This window comes from Podarcis muralis, chromosome 1, assembly GCF_964188315.1.
Source record: "Podarcis muralis chromosome 1, rPodMur119.hap1.1, whole genome shotgun sequence".
NCBI lineage: Eukaryota > Metazoa > Chordata > Lepidosauria > Squamata > Lacertidae > Podarcis > Podarcis muralis.
The window spans coordinates 7,147,619-7,172,013 of NC_135655.1; the positions used below are offsets into that span (position 1 = coordinate 7,147,619).

A 24,395-nucleotide genomic window follows, 5' to 3' on the forward strand; every position below is an offset into this window, starting at 1 on the left:
TTACTTCCCTTGAGCACTATACTTCTTTTGATGCAGCATAGAATAGCATTGGCCGTTTTTGCTGCTGCACCACACTGTGGACTCATGTTCAGCTTGTGGTCCACCAAGACCCCTAGATCCTTTTCACACGCACTGCTACTAAGCCAAATGTCCCCTATCAATATTGGTATCCATGGAAATCTGCAGCTTTAGAATACAATGGTACCTCGGGTTACGGACGCTTCAGGTTACAGACTCCGCTAACCCAGAAATGGTACCTCGGGTTAAGAACTTTGCTTCAGGGTGAGAGCAGAAATCGCGCGGCGGCGGGAGGCCCCTTTAGCTAAAGTGGTACCTCAGGTTAAGAACAGTTTCAGGTTAAGAACGGACCTCCAGAACGAATTAAGTTCTTAACCCGAGGTACCACTGTGATGAAGTCAAATGGAACTGCGGCTTGACTCGGACCTGTGGGGCCTTTAATAATTTTAATAATTTTATTGTTTCTACCCTGAACCATCTGACTGGGTTTCCCCAGCCACTCTTTGGGCCTCCAGAGTTGCTCTCTCCACTCTGGAAATACTTGCAGGGCCTAAACTCAGTGTCCACACACACACACACACACACACACACAATTCTTCCTGATATGCACAGACCCCTTCCTTCCTTCCTTCCTTCCTTCCTTCCTTCCTTCCTTCCTTCCTTCTTCCTTCCTTCCTTCCTTCCTTCCTTCCTTCCTTCCTTCCTTCCTTCTTTCTTTCTTTCCTTCCTTCTGTTTCTTTGTATGCCGCCTTTCCCCCCAAAAGGCCCCAAGGCGGTTCACAAAGAATAAACAAATGCATGCGAATAAACCGATACGATTATTTCGGTGGTTTTCGATGTTGCACTTTCTTCTGCCTTTTTGGGTTTTTTGCCAGCTAGATTCCTTCCCACACACCTCACTTTCTGATATTTACTTACATTAGCAAGGTGCTAATCGTCCCCATCTCCCTCGCCCCCCCTTCCCTTTCTCTGCCCCATTGCAATAGGGTAACTCGAGCCTGGCTCGCCCACCCTGGGAACTGCAAGGTCCCTTGACTTCTTCTCCCCAGAATATGTGCATGTGTGTTTTAGAATGGGGGGGGGGTAGCATTTCTCATATATATATCACACACACATATTTTTGTGTGTGTGTGTGTGTGTGTGTGTGTGTGTGTGTGTGTGTGTGTGTCTTTTTTAAAAGTAGCTGCTATTTGTTGTCTGATTGCCCCCCTGGCGACGCTGTGCCCTGTTTTTCCTCTTCCCCCTGTTGTCTGTTTTTATTCTCTTCCCTCTGGCTTAGATGTGTCAATCATTCCCTGCTTGCCATTGGTTGGAGAGCCCGCGTCAAAAAAGTTGCCCGACAGGCGCTTTCGCAGCAAACCAACCCGGGAGAGGGAACGAGGGAGAGAGAGAGAGAGAGAAAGAGAGAGCAAGGGAGAGAGAGAGAGCGAGCCCTTCCAGCGTTCCGCCACCATTATTCAAAAAGTCAAATCTTACTCCAGCGCAACCTGCCACGACGCCCCTCCACTGTCCAGAGGGGGGGTTGTGGGGGTGCTTGGGGGTGCTTTTTAATTTTTTTCCAAAAAAAATATATTGTTTAAGAATCAGGTAGCATATTTTGCAAACCCTCCCCTTCCTTCCCCCCAATAATCACAATAATAACTAAATTTAAAATACAGCTTTTTTACTTCTTGAAGAAGGCGGAAGGTGTCTAACGCTCTTCCTTGTGGTCTCTTTTGTAGGAGGAACAAACTCTGGCTTTGACGAACTCGGATAACTCGGCCGCGTTGTTTTGCCCCTGCTTTTTTTTTAACGTGGAGATTTTCTTGAAGCTTTAAGGTAAGTGAGAAATCTATCTATCTGTTACCTTTTTTAAAAAAAAGGATTGATGTTTTATATCTTGTTAATTTCATTTTAAAAGAAGGCTTTAACCGGAACGTTAAGAGTTCCCTCCCTTTTAAAACCTCGAAGCGTTAAAAAAAAGTAAGTTGCATTTTAATTTAATGGGACTTTATCATTCCTTAGAGAAAAGGGCATGTGTATATGTTTGTTCGTTTTTCTTAAAGAAGCGGTTAGCTCTTTTCCCTGGAATTACAACAGTGCCAAACGTATCTCGGCTATAGAGTTCTAGAGATACTTTGTTTGTTTTCCTAAAAAGTCGTTAAAATGTCACCTTATTATTTCGATTCCGTTTTGCAGAACGACTTGAAACGAGCACGTCGTGTTTATTCTATTTTTGTTTTCTTTTTTAAGCCTCTTCGGCTCCGCCTGGGCCTTCTGGGTTAATTGCTTTTCTGGTCTCCGGGGCGGTGGAAATGAAAAAATAAACCAGAATTTTCATTCCGAATGAAAATTTTGCAAACCCTCCCCTTCCTTCCCCCCCCCCCCAATAATCACAATAATAACTAAATTTAAAATACAGCCCAACGAAAATCCAAGAGGTATAAAGCGGGGGGTTTTTTTGGGGGGGGAGGGGGGCGCGGGGCGGACAGTTAATCCGAAGGCAACTTCTCAGCAAGCACTTAGGTTTACTCACGCCTCAGACCAATGCTGCCCTTGTTTACCCAGAAGTAAATCCCCCTGAATTCAATAGGCTTCTCTCCCAGTCAGTGTACACAAAATAGATTTGCGGCCGCCGTCCCTCCGGAGTAAGGGGTGGGGTGCGAAAACGGTTTCGCTGTAAAGTTTGCGGCTTAGCTGGCATGTTGTGAATCCAATGTTTATTTTTCTTCCTTTCTTATGGGAATTAAATCCACCCGGCTCCCGGGTTACTGAGAAGCCGGTTTCTCCCTGAGACTCCGATCGCTAGTCGGGGGTGGAGGGAGCGGGGGTCGTTTGGCAAACTCGGCGCTGGGTCTTCGAAACGCGCGAAGGAGACTCTAAGAATGGAGAGTTGGGTTAAAATGGGAGAGAGTTGAGCTGGAAAGTGGTAGTTGGGGAGGGGGCGGGTAAAGTTCAGAGAGGTGGGGGCTGGCCAGGTAGGAACCAACGTGGTGGAGAGACTCCCCCCGCCCCGTTTTATCTTTCGTGCCTTCGTTGGTTTCGTGGGCTACGGGTGTTGCTAAGGTAGCAAGCTTTGGGGGCGCACAACACTCTGAAGCAGGCTAGACAAGGCGCGCATGGGAGAAAGGGAGACCCCCCAAGCCTGACTTTCTCTCTTTCTCTCTCTTATGGTGGGTGGGGAAAGATATTCCAAGCGGACCAGAAAAGCCGTTTTGATTTCGCTTGTGCAAAAAAACAACAACACCCTTCGCTGCGCCTGGTTTGACCCTGAGAAAGCGCTCGTGATGACGGACCCAGATTCTTTCTCCTGGGGAACCTCAGGCAACCGTTCCTCATCCCACCCGGATCCAGTTTGGTTTGCTTAGAAGGAAGCCCCCTTGGCGTCGGTGGGGGTGGAGTCCCGGGGATCGTCTCCCTTGTGTGGGGCTGGGGAGGCGCTGCGGCGGAGTAAACGCGCGAAGGATCGCGGGCGCCTCCTGCCCTGCTTGGCCTAACCCTACCACTTGTCTCCGAGCAATACACGCGCGCGTAACGCGCTTTTGAGACACAGGCAGGCGATCCAGCATTTCCTTTAAAAATCACCGAATAGGTCTAAATGTTTTCCTAGAAGTAGCTCCTGAACGTGTGTGCAGGGAGATAGTTCCACCTCCTTCTTTTTAATTAAAAAAAATAGGAACTTTAGAGTATGGAATGGGCAAAAGATGTTTGTTGCCCGAAGGCTTATTTGTGTTTTCTATTTTAAAGCAAACACGCTCTTAAGCGCGCAGCTGCGTTGCTTCCACTTAAGCCTTGGTTTTGCAATCCCAATGTACGCTTGCCTGGGAGTAACTCCCACTAATTCAGTTGGGCTTCCTTCTGAGTCAGCGTCCAGAGGATTGGGCTAGAAAGTATTTCAGGCTTGTGTTGGATGTGTGGAATCGGACGCACGTATCTATGCAAAAATATCGGAGTCGTTCATGTTTACCTTAAATGAAAGCTTATTTTTTTGTAATCTGTTTGTCTTGTAAATTCTCGCGTTCATTGGCACAGCTATAAGGTTGAATATAAATACATGGATTGGGCAGATAAACTTCTCTCTTTTGTAAAGGAAAAATAAAATATTCTCTGTGCTCTTAGGTGCTTCAACTTTTTTAAAAAAGCAGTATATCCTATTGGAAACTACCGCGGTTCTAAGCAACATTCCCTGGAGAGCCCGCCCATTTCAGCTTGGTTCTTATTGCTGGGAGAGCATGAGAGGCGTTTGGGATCGTGGCCCGCGCCTTCTGCGCCCTAGTGGGATTCGACTTTCCAAATCTTGGGTGGTGTTTTAAGTCCTAATGCAAAGGGCCCGAGGGAGGCCGAGCCTACTCACGTTTACTCGGAGGTAAAAGCAATGGGACTTCCTCTCGTTGTGAGAGCGTGGGTCAGCCACGTCCTCCGAAACCCACGTCCTAGTTAAGCGAGCAGAGAGACCCACTTTCGGGTTCGATCCACGTCTCCTCTGTTCCCATCAACAATCGGGTCTTGGGATTGTTTGAGGACCGAAGGATCTAAGATGTGCATCTTCTCGCTCGGAGTTCAGTGGAGTTTACTCCCAAGAAAGTGGATAAACAGAGCTTTGCAGCCTACGCCGAAATAAGCCTGCTTTAGCAAATAGGACGTCCTGGAGAAAAACCGAATTGACTAATTCGGAACAACGCTCTGTGTAGGTCAGAGCGCCCACCCTCCCGCTTGGGGCTTCCCAGATTTTCAGCCCGAAGGGCTTTCGAAGTCCCCAAACAATTTTTCTTGGCGGGTAGGGAACTTCTGACGCCTTCTTCCTCTTCCTCTTCCTCCCCACCCCAGGAAAGAAGTGCGAAAGTGGTTGCGCGGAATCCAGAACTATGGGAAGGCCCAGGGTTAGGAATATTCGCGCGGTTGCAATTCGGTTTTGAGAAAAAGATCGGTGTATGTATTTGTGAAAGGAGTGAAGAGAAGTGGGGGAGGGGGAGAGAGGACTTTGCATTCATATGCTGTTTTTTGTTTTGTTGTTCTTTTCCTTCTGGGAAGTATTTGTGTCTGCAAAGAAGCGTGGAGTGGAACGCGGGGTCTCCAACTGCTTACGGCCATGGTGCGCTCTCGGCTCGCCCCTCTGCCAGTCTATATAATGTTTTCTTTCATCGTCACCATGCAGAAAATTAATCAACCCAAATGATCCTGAGAGCTGTTGCAGGCGTCCCGTAATTAAGGAACGTGTGCCGCCCGGATTATCTCGTTAGTTTATCAAGAAAACATTTATTATAATTAATTCTTGGACGGGGTAATTATAATTGAGCAGGGACAGAGCAACTGGTACATGGGGTCCTTGAGGAGGGGGGGTCTGGAGAGGGGGGGGTAAGGAGAGGGAGAGGATGAAGCGACAGATTGCACGGAGCAGCCGTTAGATCCACGTCTTCAGTGGACAAGGCCAGACAAGCCAGCTCACTCGTCCTTTGCTTAAACGGGCTTGACTTCGGATCAGGTAGGAAAGGCGAGGGGAAAGTTTTCCCTCCCGAAAGCTTTGCAAAACTGAGAGCGTCTCTTTGTCTCCATTAGTTTTAGCCGCGCCAGCCGAAGGGTGATTACTCAGAAGTAAGAATCATGGGTGTCAAGGAGGCTTGCTCGAGAGTAAGGTGTACTTGGGGGTCGCAGCCTCGGCGCGCAAAAGCAAGTGTATGCGCGCGTCTGGTTACCAGAGGAAAGGATTCCTCTTTAAAAGGAAATCACTTCTTTAGGTGAAATCTAGTGGATTTCAAAGTGGATTTCTGGAGCACGTGGTTCTCTCCCCTCCCCAGGTGAAATAAATGGTGCTTCAACACGCTTGACTGGGGGCTGGATCGGGTCCAGAGCTAGAAGGTTTACATGCTGTTTCTAAAGGAAACTTGAGGAGAGTTTGGAGGCAGTGAAAACAGGATCTGACTTTTAAAAAAATAGCGACGCAACATGATGGGCACTTCAAAACTTATCCTGTATCTCTCTCTCTAACTAGCCTTTTGTTAAAAAAAGTATTGGGTTTGGGGAGCGGCGGACCCGAAAGACCCAAAGGGGATCTCCACCCGATGCATATTTACTCAGAAGTTAGCCCCACCTAGATCAATGGGGCTTACTCCCGAGCAAGCGCGGCTAGGATTGCAGCGCAAACGTATCCATGCTTACTCAGAAGTAAGTCCTGCTGTGTTCCTTGTCAAGTGTGCACAGAATCGCAGCCTTAAACTGCACTCCTAAGACGCACTTACAAGGGAGTAAACGCAGTTGGACTGGGTGGGACATATTTCCGAGTAAACACTGAGAGGATTGCGCCGATCATTAGTAGCGATTAAAGCGGCTTCAACGCGCTTCCTTTGAACTGATCCTGGGCGCTGTAATAAACGCGTGTAGCTGACACAGGCTGAGCTGCCGCTGACTGACTGTCGCTAATAATAATACAGTAATAATAATAATAATAATAATAATATATTGCACCCCGATCTCTGGGCATGTTTACTCAGAGGTTTACTCCGTTCAGTAGGGTTTACTCCCGGGTACGTGTACTAAGGTGTTAAATCACTGAAATTAATTATAAAACTGAGATTGACTTAAATGGCTCTGGAGAGCTATAAAATAAATGAACAACAGCGCAGGTGTCCTATATATGTGCTCTAATGTTCTTTGGAGATCAGCGTTAAATACCTTAACTTTCTCAAGTATTGTTGTTTTTTTAAAAAAAGAATTATATAATTATATCTGTTTATTTTAAAAAAGGGAGGGAGAAGTTGATTTTACAAGCACTTTACCACCCTAAAGACATTTTCCTTACTTATAAATAATACTAACTTCCAAATGAATTTAGATTTTATAACAAGTATGGGATTGGATTCCCTAGTAAGCTCAGATATCTCCATTGGGCATTGTGGAGCTTCTGAATAACAGAAGTAGAATTTGTAAAATGCGTATTAAGGCAAATGCATTTGCTAGGCCAGGCAAAATTGTTGCAAATTAAGCTGGAAACTTTCTCTCCCCCTCCCCCGCCCCAAAACTTGCCCTTTTGATTTCAGTAGGAAAACTTAAACGCCTGCCGAATTCTTTCCCACTGATTGGAGGACTCTTAGTTTTAGCTGGCTTGGCCCATATATATTTAGAAACAATTGCAATTTATCCTCTCTCTCTCTCTCTCATTTTTAATTCTTAAGACAAAAAGAAAATTCGCGTCTTCCTTTATGTTTAGGTATATATTTTAAAACCCACATTAGAGGCTAATGCCTTTATTAGGTCGACCAAAATATCACAAAGCAGTGTCTAATATGGCTTTTGGATTTTTTAAAATGGGCCAACAGTTTGCCTATACTAGCTTAATAGGTTCTGGTAAAATTAATACACCGCAGGCAATCGGATGCTAAGCATTTCCCTATATATATTCCTGCAGGACTCTAAGCCGCATTTCCCCACATCCTGGCTCCCTGAGACCGGAGCTTCCAATTAATACTTCTTTCAGGGCTCGCAGCGATCTTTTTCACTTTAAATTTGAGCGAATTGCTTAACATCTCCTCCATTAATGAAACTTGAGGGGGCGGGGAGGCAATTACCGGTACTTAATCGACGGTTCCCCTCCAGCCTGGGTTCTCCAGTGCAGAGTTGGTCGACTGAATGGGTCCCTCGCGCGTTTAACCTGATGAAACCTCTGGTGGGGGAATGGGGACTCCTAGCCATAGGAGTGTGTGTGGAGGACCGCGTTGCGCCCGGATCTCGGAAGAACCTTCCTTGGATATTGGGGTGCATTCCTTCCAAGTAAGGCTGCGATATCTTGCCCCTCTCTACGTGAGAATCAGCCCCGCCACAGCGTGGATGCGGGAAACCATTTTAGCGCCTCACGCGTCTGATGTGCGGCTGCCGCAAAAGACCCCTTTGGTTTGTGGGCCGGAGCATACGGACGTGCACGTTCCCCCAGAGAGAATTTCCTTTGGGATTCTTGTGGTCGTCTGTATGGGCCCGCGTCCGTTGGAATAAACACGCGTGGACTCGGGTCCGGTGCGTGTTCAGAAGGACGCGCAGGTTGGGGCGTTGATTCTGTGGCTTGGGTGTGTGTGTGTGCGCGCGTGCATGCGCGTTTCGTGACGTCATCGGCCTAAGTTCCAGGCTTCGCTTTCCCAGAGATGGCGTCATTATCCAGTTCCTCGCGGGGGTTTCGTTTGAGTCTAATGAGGCTTTTGCGAGTCATCCGCCTGGGAAGGAGCAGAAATGGATTTGCCTCTGTATAAATGGATCGGGGCTGTAAGGAAGGGCGGTGTCAGACTCGAATAGATGTGCAGCCCAAGCCTCTGCATCCTTACTCCGAAGTAAGTCCCGTAAACTTCGGGCGGAGGTAAGGAATGTAGCTTTCCCTTGCAAGGAAGTTTTACGATATGCATTAAACTCGTCTTAGGCGTAAAGTCCTGCTATTCTAGTCACGCTTAACTTTGAGATCAATGTCATTGAGGTCAAAGGGCTTTTGCTCCCGAGTAAACGTTCCTTATGGCTGGCCTACATAGCTCGAAACGGGCTGGGGGGGGGGACAGAAACTAAGTAGGATTTCCATTTGGAATCTGGACCTCCTGTTAAAGTGGGAACAATTTAGGGTGGCTGTAAACTCCCAGTAATGGAAGCGGTTTTTATAAGATTGTCTTGGGAAGGGTTGGAGCAAGTTCATCAAGTCTGCTAAACTTGGGGTGGGGGGTGGGGAGAGAGATTGTGGTGATAATTTGGGGAGCTCTGAGTTCAAAACTCAACTCTCTCCGCCTAACCTCGGAGGGCTGGGCAGGTGACAATGAAATAACCTCGCCTTTCCCCCATGGAGAAACGAAAAGACAGAAATTAGATAAGAACGATTTATAAACAGCAAGCCATCCACAAAAATCTTTATTTCCTGGAAGAGCGGGGAGGGGGGGGCAACCGGTCCAACCTCCTCCTCCTCCTCCTCAAATTTCGAGCTCATTAGATCCTTGGAGTCACCGATCTCCTTCCTTCAAATGCTCAAGGACTGGATCTGTCAGGAATGGTTAGCGTCACCTTTCGGAATACTGAGACGCTTTAGCGGCGGGGGGACGGAATCAATCGGACTTTGCGGGGAGGGCGGTTCAAAGGGCGGCTGATATCCAAATAGGTGTTAAAACGAATAAACACACACACCTCCGAAAGGCCGCTGGAGGGCGGGGAGAGAATGGGGGGGGGCGAAGGAACGGACAATGCAACGGTGCAAGTTCCCTTATCTTTGTGGATTGGTCTCCAAACCGAAATTGGGAAGAGGGAGGGCGCCCGGGATCTCTGATTTCCTGCTTCTCACACACAGGTTCTAATCCTCCCAATTAAGGTAACCCCCTTCGCCAAAGATAACTGGAGGGGAAAGAAAAGAAAAAGATTTTCCCACTTCTTGCAAAAGTTAATTACTTGTTTGTTTAGCTTGCAACAAGCTCCCCTCCCCCCTCCCAGTATTTCCAAAGGTCTTCGAAAACTGGGGGTCTTTTTTTCTTCTTCTTTTTTTTTTGCCTCTAAATCTAATTAGCCCAAGTGCTAATTAGGGGGAAATTGCTGAAAGAAATCACTTCAGGCATGCAATGATAGAGGGGCTGGTGGTGGAAGGGAGGCGTCCCCCCCCCCCTTGCTTTTCAACCCCAGCTTAGATCTTCTCTAAAGTGGGCATTTTAATTCTAAACTTTTTTTGGGGGGGGGGTTGCTGCTTCCCTTGCAATTGCAAAATCCGGGGTAATTAAAAAGCTTGTGGGGGGGGAGGTGGGGGTCCGGACAACAGATACGCTCTTTTGTCGTCGAGGAAAACGTGGAAGGGGGTGGGGGCTGGGGGCTGGAGGGAAGCTTTGTTAGCGGCCTTATTTATTTAGCCAAGGAGTTCTTTGTGTCTGCGAAATGGGCCCCAATCAAGTTTGGTCGGAGACAATGAACTACTTGCTAAGCCCGGGGAAACGCAGGCGAATGCCCCCCCCCCCTAGCAATCCGGTGTAGCCATGAGTTGTGTCTGTGTGTCTGTCTGTGTGTGTGTGTGTGTGTGTGTGTAGGGGGTGTTCCTAAAGAAGGAGGCAATTACTGTATATATGCACTGTAACTTTTGCGCGGGGGGGCGGGGAGGACCGCTGGGCAGCCACGCCGAGGGATGCGCCCGCAGTGCGCATCTGGCGGTTTTGCAAGCAGTTCTCCTCGACGGCGCCTCCTTTCAATCCACCTCGCAAGAGATCCTTAAAGGGGCCTTTTCTTTCCTCCCCGCGCTAGCAGCCCCTTCATCCCTTTCACCCTTTCTTTTTATTTATTTCGTTCTTTCTTTCTTTCCTTCTCCCCTCTTCCCCCTCTTTTTGATAGCCAGTAGACCCGGGAGCTCCAGTCTTCCTTCCGAGGACTTCTCCGCCCTCCAGGCTCCTGAAGGAAACCCAGAAGGCGGGAGAGGAGGAGCCGGTCCCCTCTTCCCATCCCCACCCCGGAATTTTGGCCATCTTTCCTCCACCCCGCCCCAACTTTAGCATGATGTCTTATCTTAAGCAACCACCTTACGCTGTCAACGGGCTGAGCCTCACCACCTCCGGGATGGATCTTCTGCATCCGTCCGTCGGGTACCCAGGTAAGCAAAAAAACCAAACCAAACCGGGGGCTTCCATTCAGGGAACCGGGCGAGGGAATGATGGAGAGAAATTCTGGAAAGCATGTCGGAGTTTCCAGAGGGTACTTTGGGCGGGGGGATCCCGGCTAGATTCTGGAGTTGTGGCTGCCTGCAATCTTCGATGGATACTTTCCAGGCGTCCGAAATGACTTCCGACGGCACATATGTTTAAGCGCCCAAAGGAGAATCGCCCCACTCTCTCCATCCCATCTCTCCAAAATTAGCGTTCCATTTCCCCTAGGTGAGGAAACTTTTGCGTAACTTTGCGAGTTTCCTGGATAAGTCCCCGGAGACTTATCAAGGATTTATTTTATTTATGTTTTTAATTTTGATTCTGACAGCTTTGCTTGGGGAGGAAGGGGGCTCCAAACTTAAGGGCCTGGAGATGGTGACCCTGCGCGGGGTGGGGGTCTTCTATTTGGATGGAGAAGGGCTGAGGGCTTGTTTCGGGTAGAGAAGGGCTTAAGAGAATTGTGCAGCCGCGGTGATAAGATCCGTCATCCGCGAATGCCTCTTAGCCCGAATGGAAGCGGGGTTTCCTCCAAATGCGAGTCCCATCTTGTGCTTAAGTTTGTTTACTCTCAGGGCGGGCGGATCGTAGCCTAAGTTCTGAGCTCTAGCGCAAGGCCGGAGGTTGCCCCAATCCCAAGGATTGGTGAGATTTTTTCCCTTTCCTTCGCTCCAAGTTGCTTTGGGCTCCACTGAAATCCGCGCGGCTTACTTATGAGTCAGGCGCTCGGCGTCGCTCATTGAGGCTCCTCGAGTCTGCTGAAATCAGGGTGCAATCCCGTACACACTTACCTGGGAGTAAATCTCATTAAACTCAACAGGACATACTTCCGAGTAGACGCGCACCTCCTCTGTTCACTAGGCCCACTTTAGAGGACCTTAGGAGTTAAGGTTAGACTTGTGCTAGAACCCCATCTCCCGGGCATGTTTACTCGGGAGTAAGTCCCCTTCCCTTGAGTAGGGCTTTCTCTCCCCGGGTTGGCCACGCAGCCCGATCCTATTAAGCGGAGGAGAGTCCCTACTTTTCTCCAGGGATTCTCACCCACCCTGGGGAATTCTAGTGAATTCCCTGGAGCTTACCCTTGAGTAGACGTGCAGTCGGAGCCCTGCCGCGAGCCTCGTGTTTTTACTCTAGAAGAAGCCTTCTGGCGTTCCGGGTGGGGACTCGTTCCCGTGGGAAACGTGTTTGGCCTCGGGATTGCCCAAAGCCTCCGGCTTAACGGTCTTGTGGATGGGCGCGCGCGCGCGCACGAGGCGAGTTTGCCAGTCGGGTGGCGTGGGGTGGTGGTGGTGGTCTCGCTGGCTTCCTCCCCTGAACCCCTGCGGTCCTTTTCTTTCCCCAGCCACCCCTCGGAAGCAGCGGAGGGAGCGCACCACTTTCACCCGGGCGCAGCTGGACGTCCTGGAGGCCCTCTTCGCCAAGACCCGCTACCCGGACATCTTCATGCGAGAGGAGGTCGCGCTCAAAATCAATCTCCCCGAGTCCAGAGTCCAGGTAAGCCGAGGAGGTGGTGGCGGTGGCGGCGCTGCTGCTGCTGCTTGTGGGGTTAGGGCTCTCTCTGTCTGAAGGGCCGTAGCTCAGAGGTAGAGCATCTGCCTTGCTTGTGAGAAGTCCCAGGTTCAAATCCCGGCATCTCCAGGGGGGAGAGAGACTCCTGCCTGCAACTGCCTCCACCGGTCAGTGCAGTAGACAATGTTCCGCTTCTCTAGCACCCCAGAGGTATGCATAGAACAAAACGAGGAAGCATAGGATGTCGCCTTATACTGAATCAGACCACTGGTCCATCTAACTCCATATTGTCTACACTGACTGGCAGAAGCTCCCCAGGGTTTCAGGAGACACTCCCTGCCTGGGGATGCCTGAACCTGGGACCTTCTGCATATAGATCAGATGCTGTACCACTTGGCTGCGGACCATCCCCAATAGTCCTTGCTTCCAGTGTACCACACACACTCCAAAAAAAGTGAAGGCAGATTAAACAGGGGACACAGACACCCATTTCAGATTAGTGTGGTGGGCAGCAGTCAAGAGGTTTGAATAGGGGAGAGATAAATTTGATAGGCCTTCGTCTCTCTTCCTGCCTCTCCCTCCTCACATACAGCAGTCCTGTGCAGTAGGACATGTGGTTACCATTCAGGGGAACTTGTGTGGGTCTTCAGGGTGGCTTGAGTTTGATGTACCAGGGTGCCGTGTCTGATTTCCAGGAGGGTGAGGTGGAAGAGTCTCAGCAAAGGCTTTAACCAGATATGCACACAATCCGAAGGCACACGAGGTCACGGTTTTGCTTTGCTGTTATTAATAAGATCTGGGGCTGATCAGTGCCTGCCTGGGAACCACATCAAGATGCCACCTTGTGTTCCACAACGAAGGAAAAGCAGGATATAAAAGTTAAAATACAGCAACAATAAATAAATCAATTTTGGAATCTTTGATTCCTTTCCCAAACCTCATACAACTTACAGCAGGGTTACTCATTCACGTTTTGCAACCTGCCTATTTTTAGAAAAAGAAAACTCACGCATTTAATTGATTATAAGAGAAGGGAGATAAGTAGCCATTAATCCAGCTAACTCCTGAAACACAGGGTGGGGAGGGGCACCCATCAAGTCTCCCCAGATGATGCCCCTGAAATGTAGACCTTGAAAGTACAAACCTAGCATGCTCTCCCTCCCCCCCTCCGCCCGCCCCCCCAAAGCTCCTGGTTTTATTCCCACCTCTTAAGACACTACATTAAAAAAGAGAGAGAGAGCTTAAATCTAGGATGATTTCTGCACGTATTGAAAGGAGTAGCGGGTTGAAGTGATTTGCAAATGACTGCAAATGTATATCACCTATAAATGAACTTGTTGTGCAGCAGGAGCCAGGGTTGGTTCTGCGCTCTCTGTCCAGAGCCAGGGTCTGGCCCTACCGTGAGACAAGGAGAGGCAACTGCTACAGGTGGCAGGTTCTGGTGGGCTTGGGGCAGTGAGAGCAGCCTCCTGGCTGTTCCCCCTAAGCCCTAGGGATCAGGGCAGGCATAGGCAAACTCGCCCTCCAGGTGTTTTGTGACTACAATTCCCATCATCCCTGACCGCTGGTCCTGTTAGCTAGGGATGATGGGAGTTGTAGTCCCAAAACATCTGGAGGGCTGAGTTTGCCTATGACTGGATCAGGGTCATTTTCTTCTGTTGGAGGACAGAGCTGTGTGTTCCGTACAGTCTGTTGGTACCTTGGAGACTGCTGTCCCATTGAGGATGATGAAGGGAGATCCATGCTTTGGTCCTTTGCTTTGAGGTCCAAAATTTCTTGGGCTGGTCCTGTCCAGGGCACTCAGTGTTAAATCTGGTGGTCCACTTCTGCCACCATGTGCTCTGGGCAGTGGGACTAGCAGGTCCTTCGGAGATGGCGGTGGGGAAGGGATTTGCAGACCAGAGATCACAGTTTGAAATGAATTTATTAGGTTGCAAGGTTAAAATTCTTTCTAAAATGTACAAACTATTACTGGATAGGAAATGAAGGAGGAGTTGGTCAAGTCATCAATGATTTAGTTGGGCTAGGGATATGGAACACAATATTGATTTAAACTTATGGGAACATCTATGGACAAACAACTTCAAATTCATGGCATGCTATACTTTAAAGGAAAACCATCTAAAGATGGTCCACAGGTGGTATTTAACACCAAACAGGCTGGCAAAGATGTTTAAATCATAGAGTGATAAATGCTGGATTACACTGAGCGGATGTGGGAGGCAATTCCTAGGCTCTCTGTGGCTTTCTATATTTTATTTCCATCTTATGGTTATGCCTCTCCTTTCTTCCATCATCGAGCGAGTGGTTCCCAGGTAGTTCTCCCACCCAGGTACAGACTGGACCCAGGTGGCTGCTGCAACACATGCCCTCGACTCTCTAGTTGGCCTCACCAGCTGTTTTTGATAAGAATTGAACCCAGTCGCCTTTAGTCCCTCAACCCATTGGTCCTTGAGTTGAGAGGCCTCTGTATCTGTTCCGTCATATAAAAGAAGGAGACCCTAATGCTAAATTATTGACTCCCACCCCAAATGACGACACACGTTGTGTATTCCGCTTTGAGTTCACACCAGATTCCTGAACCTTCTTTAGAGAGAGAGAGAGAGCGAGCAGAAAAGATCTCCCTCCCCTGTCCACTTCACAGGGTTGATTGAAACCAGGTGAAATCCAGCTCTATTCAAACCAAATTGACGGGGGGGGGGGGGGCTGTTTTGTCATTGGCTACAGTGGAGTGTGTCTGCCGCTGGATGAAATAGGTGCAACCATGGATCTGTGGTAGTCTGACCCCAAAGCTGAACTATGTGGCAGGTGTCATCTGGAAACTGTCCTGGGAGAAATGCAAACTCAGTAACGGAGGAAAGCTTTCTCCCTGCAGTTGACCATAAATGCAAAAATGATTCACACACAACGAAATGTTATATGAAGAAGAAATCTAAGTCCAGATAACAGTGTAGTGTTACTATAGCAGGGGTTGCCATGTGTCCTCTTTATCCAGGACAAGTCCTCTTTTTCAGAGATAAAATGTCTGTCCGGGTGGATTTTTCAAATTTGCCAAAATGTTTACAGCTCTGCTTTCTGGATGAGACATAGACATAACTGGTGGTTGAAGACTTGCTTTCCTCTTCTCTTCTCCTGCCCCGCTCAGCAATATATCACAGCTTCTATAGCCCACATATAGTAGGGGGTATGTGAAATGAGAGTCGTCATAGCCTCCTCTTTTTTGCTTTTCAAAATGTGGCAAGCCTATCACATGTGCGCTCACTCTCTGTATGCATGCTTTGAAGATGCATTTTGTCTGTGGTGTCATACTTGTGCATAGGGTATATGCGCAATATATAAAGAGAGGGCTGTATGGACACACGCACCCCAAAAAATCCCTCCTCCCAAACACCAGCCGTCTCCAAGCCCCTGGATCATAACATGATTCAATTTAGATACAAGTTTCCCCTGAGTTTCATGTATACATTTTTCCCCTTTGAAAGGGCTCTGAATTTTGAAGCAAAGACCACTTAGTTCAATGAAGCTTGCTTTTCAGTAGTTATGGGCTGAGCTGCCTAGATGTTTGCAAGAAACATGGTAGACATGTCAAAAGATATGTGCTTTCATCCCTAAGAGACACTTGATGACATCACCTCTCTCACTAATAGTGTATTCTAAGCAACAGGAAGCAGCAAGGTGAATTTACACCATAGACTTAAACTGGTTTAATAGCCTTTCACCCTCTCTGGGAAAGCCTGGGAACTGGAATACAGATATGTCTGAAAAAGGACCCTTAGTGTCCCTATTAAACACAGTTAACTACCACGTTCAAAGGGACATGGGTGGCGCTGTGGGTAAACGACAGAGCCTAGGACTTGCTGATCAGAAGGTTGGCGGTTCGAATCCCCGTGACGGGGTGAGCTCCCGTTGCTCGGTCCCTGCTCCTGCCAACCTAGCAGTTCGAAAGCACGTCAAAGTGCAAGTAGATCAATAGGTACCATTTCGGCGGGAAGGTAAACAGTGTTTCCGTGCGCTGCTCTGGTTCGCCAGAAGTGGCTTAGTCAAGCTGTACACCGGCTCCCTCGGCCAATAAAGCGAGATGAGCGCCGCAACCCCAGAGTTGGTCACGACTGGACCTAATGGTCAGGGGTCCCTTTACCTTTAACTACCACGTTAAACAGGTGTATAAACAATATGTTTGTAGTAGAAATCTGCCCATACTGGGAGTTAGAGGAATCAGTTCTACTAAAAAACTTTATTCATGCTTTCATTTTTAATACCTATTCCAGCCTTCGTCAACCCGGTGCCCTTCAAATGTTTTAGGCTACAACTCCCATCAGCCCCAGCCAGCACATCATTGATGGGAATTGTAGTCCAACGCAACTGGAGGGCACCAGGTGGACCTTTTCAAAATATATTTCTTGGAATATATTTGATGGCTGCTTCACTTTCACACATGTGCCCTCCAACCGAAACTGCAGCTAGTTGTAGCTTTCCAACAACTCTGCCTGTATGAGTGATGTGCATGCTGCAATTCTGTTTTACATTTTTAAAAAAATGTGCCGAAGGTTTAATTAATACGAAGAGGCCGCTAGTCCTCATTGGGATTAGCCAGAGTTGGGGGTCTATTCGCATTATGTGCAACAAACCTCATGGCACCTGAGACGGAGAGCTAGGAGCCATGACAGCTTTTTGGCACACGTGTTCGTAAAACACATTGCCTTCGAAACGCGTGCTTGCCACCCACAACCTGATATAGACATAACCTGTAGAAGTCTTCCCCCACCATCTGTGCTGTAGGGTCAGAGAAAGACCCACTTCCTTCCCTGCTGGAGGGGAAGGGAGATGTCTGTGTGCGCAGTTCAGTTTCTGAGGGAGTGTACTGACCGCAGAGAGAAGCTCCCTTCTGCAAATGGCTGTTCTCCATGCCTTGAGGAAGTTGCACTTGATGGAAACACCCAAGGCTTTCCAACTGCTAAGAGAGGCGATCTCTTGCAGTGGAGGAGCCTTCTCTTCAATGCTCTCTCATAGATGAAGCAGCAAAGAGCAGTCCTGTTACACTCTGAGCTTGTCTACGCTTCTGTTTTTTAGCACTAGATCAGAACGGACGGCAATCTGCAGAATAAATTGCCATTTATTCTAATTCAGCTCTGAAGTTCGGGTTTCCTGGGAGAAAGGGGAGAAATTTGGGGAGCGAGGTGGCCAACCAGGCAGGCATCTGTCCTTAGTGCTGTAGCTCTGAAGCCACTGTGGTCTAGTGGCTGTGGAATATCACCTGCTCTGAAGGGTTGACCACAAATCAGCACGCTTTTAACTCTGTGTATTTTTGCCTAGATGCTATTTTTGTATTAGGTGGCTGAGCAATCAAAGAGATTAATGGGATGTGGCTGCTTTCTTTAAAGACAAATCTGCCTAACATTTGCAACGTTAGTAGGACTTTGGTGTAAGCAAAAGGTTCAGGCCCACAGCAAATGCGTGTACTCATTTATTTATTTTGGGGTTTTCTTTCCCACTTTCTATTTAGAACTGATCAATGTGGACGACAATATAAATCACATGAAGAGTAGAGCGAACTAAGCATGATTATGCACCACCAAAATGATTTCATTTTTAAAAAGCAGCAGTGCCTCAGTAGACATTTAAAATGCTTGCAGCCCAGAACAATATTAAGAAGCAACATTTACTTTGCTATTCAAAAGCAATATTTAGCAGAGGAAAAAGCAGGAAGGATATAACACATTCCGTGGCTGCTTCTTTCCTTCCTCTCTTCCCCGCCCGCCCCCCCCGCTTCCTCCTCCTCTATTTCCTAGATAAACAAATGTTTTAGTATTCAAAATTAAAACAAGCAGAAACCACTGCGAAGCAACTGGTGAGCAATGGCCTGGGGTACCCTGACCCGACCCAGACCGCGTGATCATCACCTGAGGCCCTTCTTTGTGTGCTTCCTCTGTGAGAGGTCTGGAGGGTGGGAATACGATAATGGGCCTTCTCTGTGGTGGCTCCCCATTTGTGGAATGCTCTCTTCTGACGCCTTTGTTACATATCTTAGGGGTCAGGCAGAAGCATGTCTCTTCTCCCAGGTACCAAAATGGCAGCATGAAACAGCGGTTGTGTTGAACCATCCTGCCCACAATTTGGATTCTACCATAGAACCCTTTTGCTTCTGCCATCACTAAACAAAATCTGTGATTCCGCAACTTACAATAAATAGGACCTTCTGGGGGAGGAGACACACTGGCTGTGGAATATTTTTCCTACTGAACCTAGGCAGTTATCCACAGGGGTTAGCTTTTGGAGCTAGGTAATCTGTCAGGGGTCCTTTACCTTTAAAAGCATTCCACTAGGCCTTTTGAGCTGGCCTAATACTGGCCTAAAAGGGACGCAGGTGGTGCTGTGGGTAAAAGCCTCAGTGCCTAGGGCTTGCCGATCGAAAGGTCGGCGGTTCGAATCCCCGCGGTGGGGTGCGCTCCCGTTGCTCGGTCCCAGCGCCTGCCAACCTAGCAGTTCGAAAGCACCCCCGGGTGCAAGTAGATAAATAGGGACCGCTTACAAGTGGGAAGGTAAACGGCGTTCCGTGTGCTGCGCTGGCTCGCCAGATGCAGCTTGTCACGCTGGCCACGTGACCCGGAAGTGTCTGCGGACAGCGCTGGCTCCCGGCCTATAGAGTGAGATGAGCGCACAACCCTAGAGTCTGTCAAGACTGGCCCGTATGGGCAGGGGTACCTTTACCTTTAATACTGGCCTTGGGAAGGACAGATGGAGGAATGTTATATACGAAACTGTGTTCTGATTTTTTTTTATTTGCTGGGGTGGGTGTGTTAATGGCTATTAGTGATGTGGAGTTATACCTCGTTGCCACCCTTTATTCAGGTTACGATGAAGGGTGGAATTAACTGGGGAGGGAAAGAAGGAAGTTGTGTGTGTGTGTGTGTGTGTGTGTGTGAGAGAGAGAGAGAGAGAGAGAGAGAGAGAGAGAGAGAGAGAGAGAGCTCATTATACAGGGGTAAATGTGCCGAAGGTTTAATTAATATGAAGAGGCCACTAGTCCTCATTGAGATTAGCCAGACTTGGGGATCTTTTTGCATTATGCGCAACAAACCTCATGGCACCTGAGACGGAGAGCTAGGAGCCATGACAGCTTTTTGGCACACGTGTTCGTAAAATGCATTAGAATTCTTACATCAAATAATGGGCTACTCCATTGCCCATCACCCTGTATAATTATTATTAATTTATTTATTTATTTATTTATTTATTTATTTATTTATTTATTTATTTATTTATTTATTTGTACCCCGCCCATCTGGCTAGGTTTCCCCAGCCACTCTGGGCGGCTTCCAACAAAGACCAAAAATACACTAAAATATCACACATAAAAAACTTCCCTGAAGTTTTCCCTATGTAAGCTATCCTATTTGCAGTTATTGGGGTACATTTAAAAAGAACACCCCTCTCCCCGTAGTCTAAAATGGTACAATCCTGTCCAACCCCTCACAGCTGTCCTGCACAAACCTAGCCTCCATCTCATAACTTCAGGCGGTAGAAAGTCATGACCTAGCCTTGGGAAGTCAGGGAGTCATGGAGACTCAGGGTGGCCTTTCAGAGGACTGCGCCTCTTGGATGGTGCAAGGGTGTTGTGTTCGAGGGAGGAAAAGCTGGAACTGGCGCACACACACAAGCACACGCCCCATTTGAAACCAGGCTGTTTGAAAGCAAATCCCATTGATTCCACTGGAGAATGCTCTCCCTTGCATGCGCCTTGGATGTCAGTCCAACCCTACTGTGACTCTGAACGGGAAGCAGGGAGAGGGTTACTCAGCTTCCTAGCTGACTGCTCCCCATTCAAAGACCTGATCCTGTAGGTGGGCTGGAAGAGGAAAGAATACGCAGCTCATTTAAAAGAACAAGCCTGCTTCCCTCCCACCCAATTGCTCCCTTAATTGTTAAAACCCCCCTCCCTTTCTAATACTCTGTTCTTTTTAATTAAGGGCTTGACTTCAATAGGACTTAAGTGGAGGTCCTTGGGGTACCCTAAGCTGGCAAGCTCACGGGCTTGGGAGGGGCTTCTCTCCTCTCCCCCACCCACCCACCCCTTTCCCCAAAGTGGCCTTCTTAAGCAATTGGGTTTGCTTAGTTCTACATGTGAAATCACTGGTCGGAATCCCCTGAGGTCAAGCTGGCGCCATAAAGGAGCTTCCAACTCTTACATTCCTGTTAGTGGTCTGAGATACAAGCATTGGTGATGATCCCTTGCTGTATTAAGGCTGTAGAGCCTCTCTTGCCCGGTACAGAAAACCAGTTATCAGGGAGTCTCAAATATGAGGAAGCTGAGAGAAGGGAGAGTACGATGGAACAGCCAAATCATATCTGGCTGCTGAGGACTCAAATCTCATGGTGACCATCCTTGGTCACCTTGACTCAAACCGCAACTCTTGGCTCCCATTGACCAGTCGCAGGTGATAAACCATCACAGAATCTCAAATTGCAGGCTGAGAAGTCTCCAAGCTAGACATGTGTTGGCTTTGCTTCCATGTTGCCACAGCACCGTGAGAGCTATCACCATATTTTGCTCCTTCAGCTGAATAAATAAATAAATATCCTGCTTAAGTAAAAACAAAAAAAATACTCAAGGAATTTTGATGGGAGCAAAGAAATTGGGAAGACTAACTGAAAAGTTCACCCAAAAAATATTAAGGCAGGTTATTCGTCGAGTTGAATTGTAGGTGTTGTCAGCCTCTCACCAGAGCCTGCTGTGGTTTGGGGAGTCCAGGGTATGCTAAAGGTAATCTTTCCATTCAATGAGCAAAGCTGATCAGATATAGGATTAGAGTTGTCATGAAAAGCAAAGTTTTGAAACAAATATGCTCCTTGCTCCCTGAAACCTGCCGTTCAAACCACGCACTGCGTTGTGGTGAGCCAACGTTGACTCTGGACCTGCTCGAAGAAAGCACACAAGGAGTTTTGAAGGAAGGAAAAAGATTTGATAAGAGTGGTGGCCTTTATCCATGGAATTCCTCCTGCCCTTAAATTCTACCTTGAAATCAGAGCCATTGTTGCGTACGACTTTGCTGCGATTTACATGACTAACAAGCGTTCTTCTTCTCTTCCACTTTTCCTTTTTCCTATTGGTTTTCCAGGTGTGGTTCAAAAACCGGCGCGCCAAGTGTCGCCAACAGCAGCAGCAGCAGCAGAATGGGGGCCAGAACAAAGTGAGGCCCGCGAAGAAGAAGAGCTCTCCAGCCCGAGAAGTGAGTTCAGAGAGCGGGACCAGTGGGCAGTTCACGCCTCCAACCAGCACCTCAGTCCCTACCATCTCCAGCAGCAGTGCCCCAGTGTCCATCTGGAGCCCTGCCTCCATCTCCCCGCTCTCTGACCCCCTGTCCACCTCTTCTTCATGCATGCAGAGGTCTTACCCTATGACCTACACTCAGGCTTCTGGCTACAGCCAAGGGTATGCTGGCTCAACCTCCTATTTTGGAGGGATGGACTGTGGATCTTATCTAACCCCTATGCACCACCAGCTCCCCGGACCGGGGGCTGCCCTTAGCCCCATGGGCACCAATGCCGTTGCCAGCCATCTCAACCAGTCTCCGGCTTCACTCTCCACCCAGGGCTATGGGGCTTCAAGTTTGGGGTTTAACTCGACCACCGATTGCTTGGATTATAAGGACCAGACAGCCTCCTGGAAGCTAAACTTCAATGCTGACTGCTTGGATTATAAAGACCAGACGTCCTCCTGGAAGTTCCAGGTTTTGTGAAGACCTGTTAGGAACCCTTTTGCGCTCGATGATGACGGTTGATAACAATAAGGATCGTGAAGATGTTGTTAGGACAGACGAGACATTGCCCATGGCAGGTCGAACATTCCAACTTGTAGTCAGGTCTTTTGGTTTTAAATTAAAAGAGAAACGTGAACAGAACGCAAGTAAATAAACAACTTAAAAAGACAAGAAAGACAGTGTGCCGTGATCTATTCTGCCGATTTAATCTCTCGCTCAGAAGCTCTGGAAAGGAAGAGAAGAAGGAAGGACACCTTATGGGAGCAGACGAACAGCCCACTATGTTCTTCATAGTTTTAGCCTATTTGTTGAGTTCCTTTGTCTGAATGGGATGGAAGATCTTTCCAACTATGGGCCAAGTTTTCTGTGGGGTGGGCTGGATTGGTTGTGTGTGTGGTTTGTTTTTTTAAAGGAAAATGTCTAGATTTTTTTCTTTTTTCTTTCTTTTTGTGTGTGTGTGTGGGGAAGAAAACACACCCCTTCCTCTCTCCTCCTCCCCAGTTTGTCATCCAACCCTTTGGTTCAAAACATTTTTTTAAAAAAAGAAAAAAAAGGACAATGTCTATATATCTCTCTCTCTCAAGCTCCTTTAATTGCTTCCGAGCCAGCGTTTGGCAAAGTTGGCCACAGGAGAATCCAGGAAACAACACAAAGAAAGAACTCGGTTCAGAGCAATGTGGGGTTGTGAGTCTGATTGTCTTAGCTGCACTACTTTATTTAAGAGGGGGAAAAAAATAAGAATAATGTCCATAAGGAGTCAATATGTAGTTTTTAAGAGACAATCAGTGTGTGTCTTATATAAATGGTACATATGTGGTTTTTAATCTGTGCTAGACTTTAAAACTGTGATCTCCTGTATTGTATGCAACCATAGACCCCGTGCCAGCAGGGGGTTCTGCTGTGATTTTAAATAGGTTATAATTAACAGTGAAATTTGAGAAAGTGAATTACATATGACCACTTCTCTTTCTTTCTCTCTCTTTTCTTTCTTTCTTCCTTTCTCTCTCTCTCTCTTTTTTTTTTAAAAAAATTGCCTTTCACCAGAGGTAAACTGCACTGAAAAAAAAACAAAACAAAAACCTTTTTACAACAAACTGTCTTTGAATGAAAGAATGAACCACGAGATTCGGAAAACAAACCCTGTCAATAGATCAAAAATACACAAGGACTTTTAAAATTCGCCTGCTTAACAATAGCTTACTGTTGGGGGAGGGGGTAAGGAGACAAATATTTAAGACATTGGTCAATTGCTCTGACCTTGAATTTCCAAAAGGAGAAATTCATTGTTGTTTTTAATGCTTGCAGATGTGCAATTAAAAAAAAAAAGAGAAATATATGCATAAACCTTTTCTTTTCTGGATTTGGCAGATATGTATAATTATATTAAAATGGTTCTAGCACAAGCAATGGTCGTGTCTTCCGGTTTCCTTGCAAAGGCACTTTTTGAAATCTGGATTCACTTTTTTTTGGAGGGGAGGAGGGGGATCCAGGAAGGGAGAGAATTGGGTGGTGGGTTAGGTAGGTCAAGGTGTCTCTTGCTAGGCTGTAATGCCAGGAAAGATATATATATATTCAGATAAGCTCCCTGTGATTCGTTTTGGGAACATTTGTGGGTTGCCAAACCAACAAACTGATCTCTCCGCACCGGAGCCAGATCTTTGATTCGGGGCTATTGGGTATTTTTTGTGTGTGGTTAGGTAAGGAAATGAACTGGACTTCTGTAAACGTCTTTTTTTGTGGTGGGGTGATATTTGTTAGGGCAGAGTAGAAAGCTGTGGTGTATGTGTGAGTGGGACTTTTTTGTAGATTAATTTAGGGGGTTGAAAGGGAGAAGAGGGGAGATAAAGGAGAGATCCTGGGGAGGGGAGGAGGGGGGGCGAAAAGGGTGTTTCAGCAGCTCCTATAAACTTTCTAAGAAGGGATAGGATGTACTCGGAACAGGAGAACCAGTCACGCAGAAGTGATGCCCGGACAAAGGAGTTTGGGAAAAGTTTTTGAAAGCTATGATTTCTACAGCTGGACACAAAAGACCCTCCAGCGCTCCCCACCGCCGCTCCCCGACTCCCCCCACCCCAAACTGCTAGGAAAATCGTTTCCTCTTCAAGGCTGAGAAATTGTCTTCCCGGGTTTCTCATTTAAATTAAGTTTCAACGAGTTTCCAGCTTTCCTTTCTTGTTTGCTTAAAAAAAGACCGGGGGGGGGGAGAGAGAGAACCCTTCAAAAATATCCCCCACCTCCACCCTAAGGACCGCGATCTTCTCGCCATCTTTCAGCCGCGTCCTGTTTCCGGGGTGGACGCCCAGTGCAATTTATTAAGAGGGCAAAGTGATGGCGATGGAATCAATGCCGAGTTTTGATCTTTTATTTTGATTTTTATTAAAGGGCAAATGAGCTGCTAAGCAGGGAGGGCACCGAATGAATAGGATGAAATCCGAGCAGGTTAGCTTTTTATTATGGGCTGTGGATTGCGCTGGGATATATAATACATTTAAAGAGTTAGCTCATT

At 47.6% G+C, this 24,395-nt stretch overlaps 1 protein-coding gene across 5 annotated transcripts; it reads left to right on the top strand.

The window, feature by feature from the left end:
• The first annotated feature begins 1,370 nt into the window (after window positions 1-1,370).
• OTX2 (orthodenticle homeobox 2) lies at window positions 1,371-23,296 on the top strand. Of its 5 annotated transcripts, none has more exons than XM_028729774.2 (5): window positions 1,371-1,605; window positions 1,740-1,836; window positions 10,318-10,573; window positions 11,965-12,116; window positions 21,248-23,296. In XM_028729774.2, the coding sequence occupies exons 3-5, from the start codon at window positions 10,477-10,479 to the stop codon at window positions 21,866-21,868; spliced, it is 870 nt and encodes a 289-aa protein (XP_028585607.1). In that variant the 5' UTR covers window positions 1,371-1,605; window positions 1,740-1,836; window positions 10,318-10,476; the 3' UTR covers window positions 21,869-23,296. The 5 variants fall into 5 exon arrangements, with proteins under 5 accessions (XP_028585607.1, XP_028585698.1, XP_028585788.1 ...); XM_028729865.2 differs by having other exon boundaries at window positions 10,322-10,573; XM_028729955.2 differs by lacking the exons at window positions 1,371-1,605; window positions 1,740-1,836 and adding an exon at window positions 5,380-5,479.
• Window positions 23,297-24,395: the final 1,099 nt, after the last annotated feature.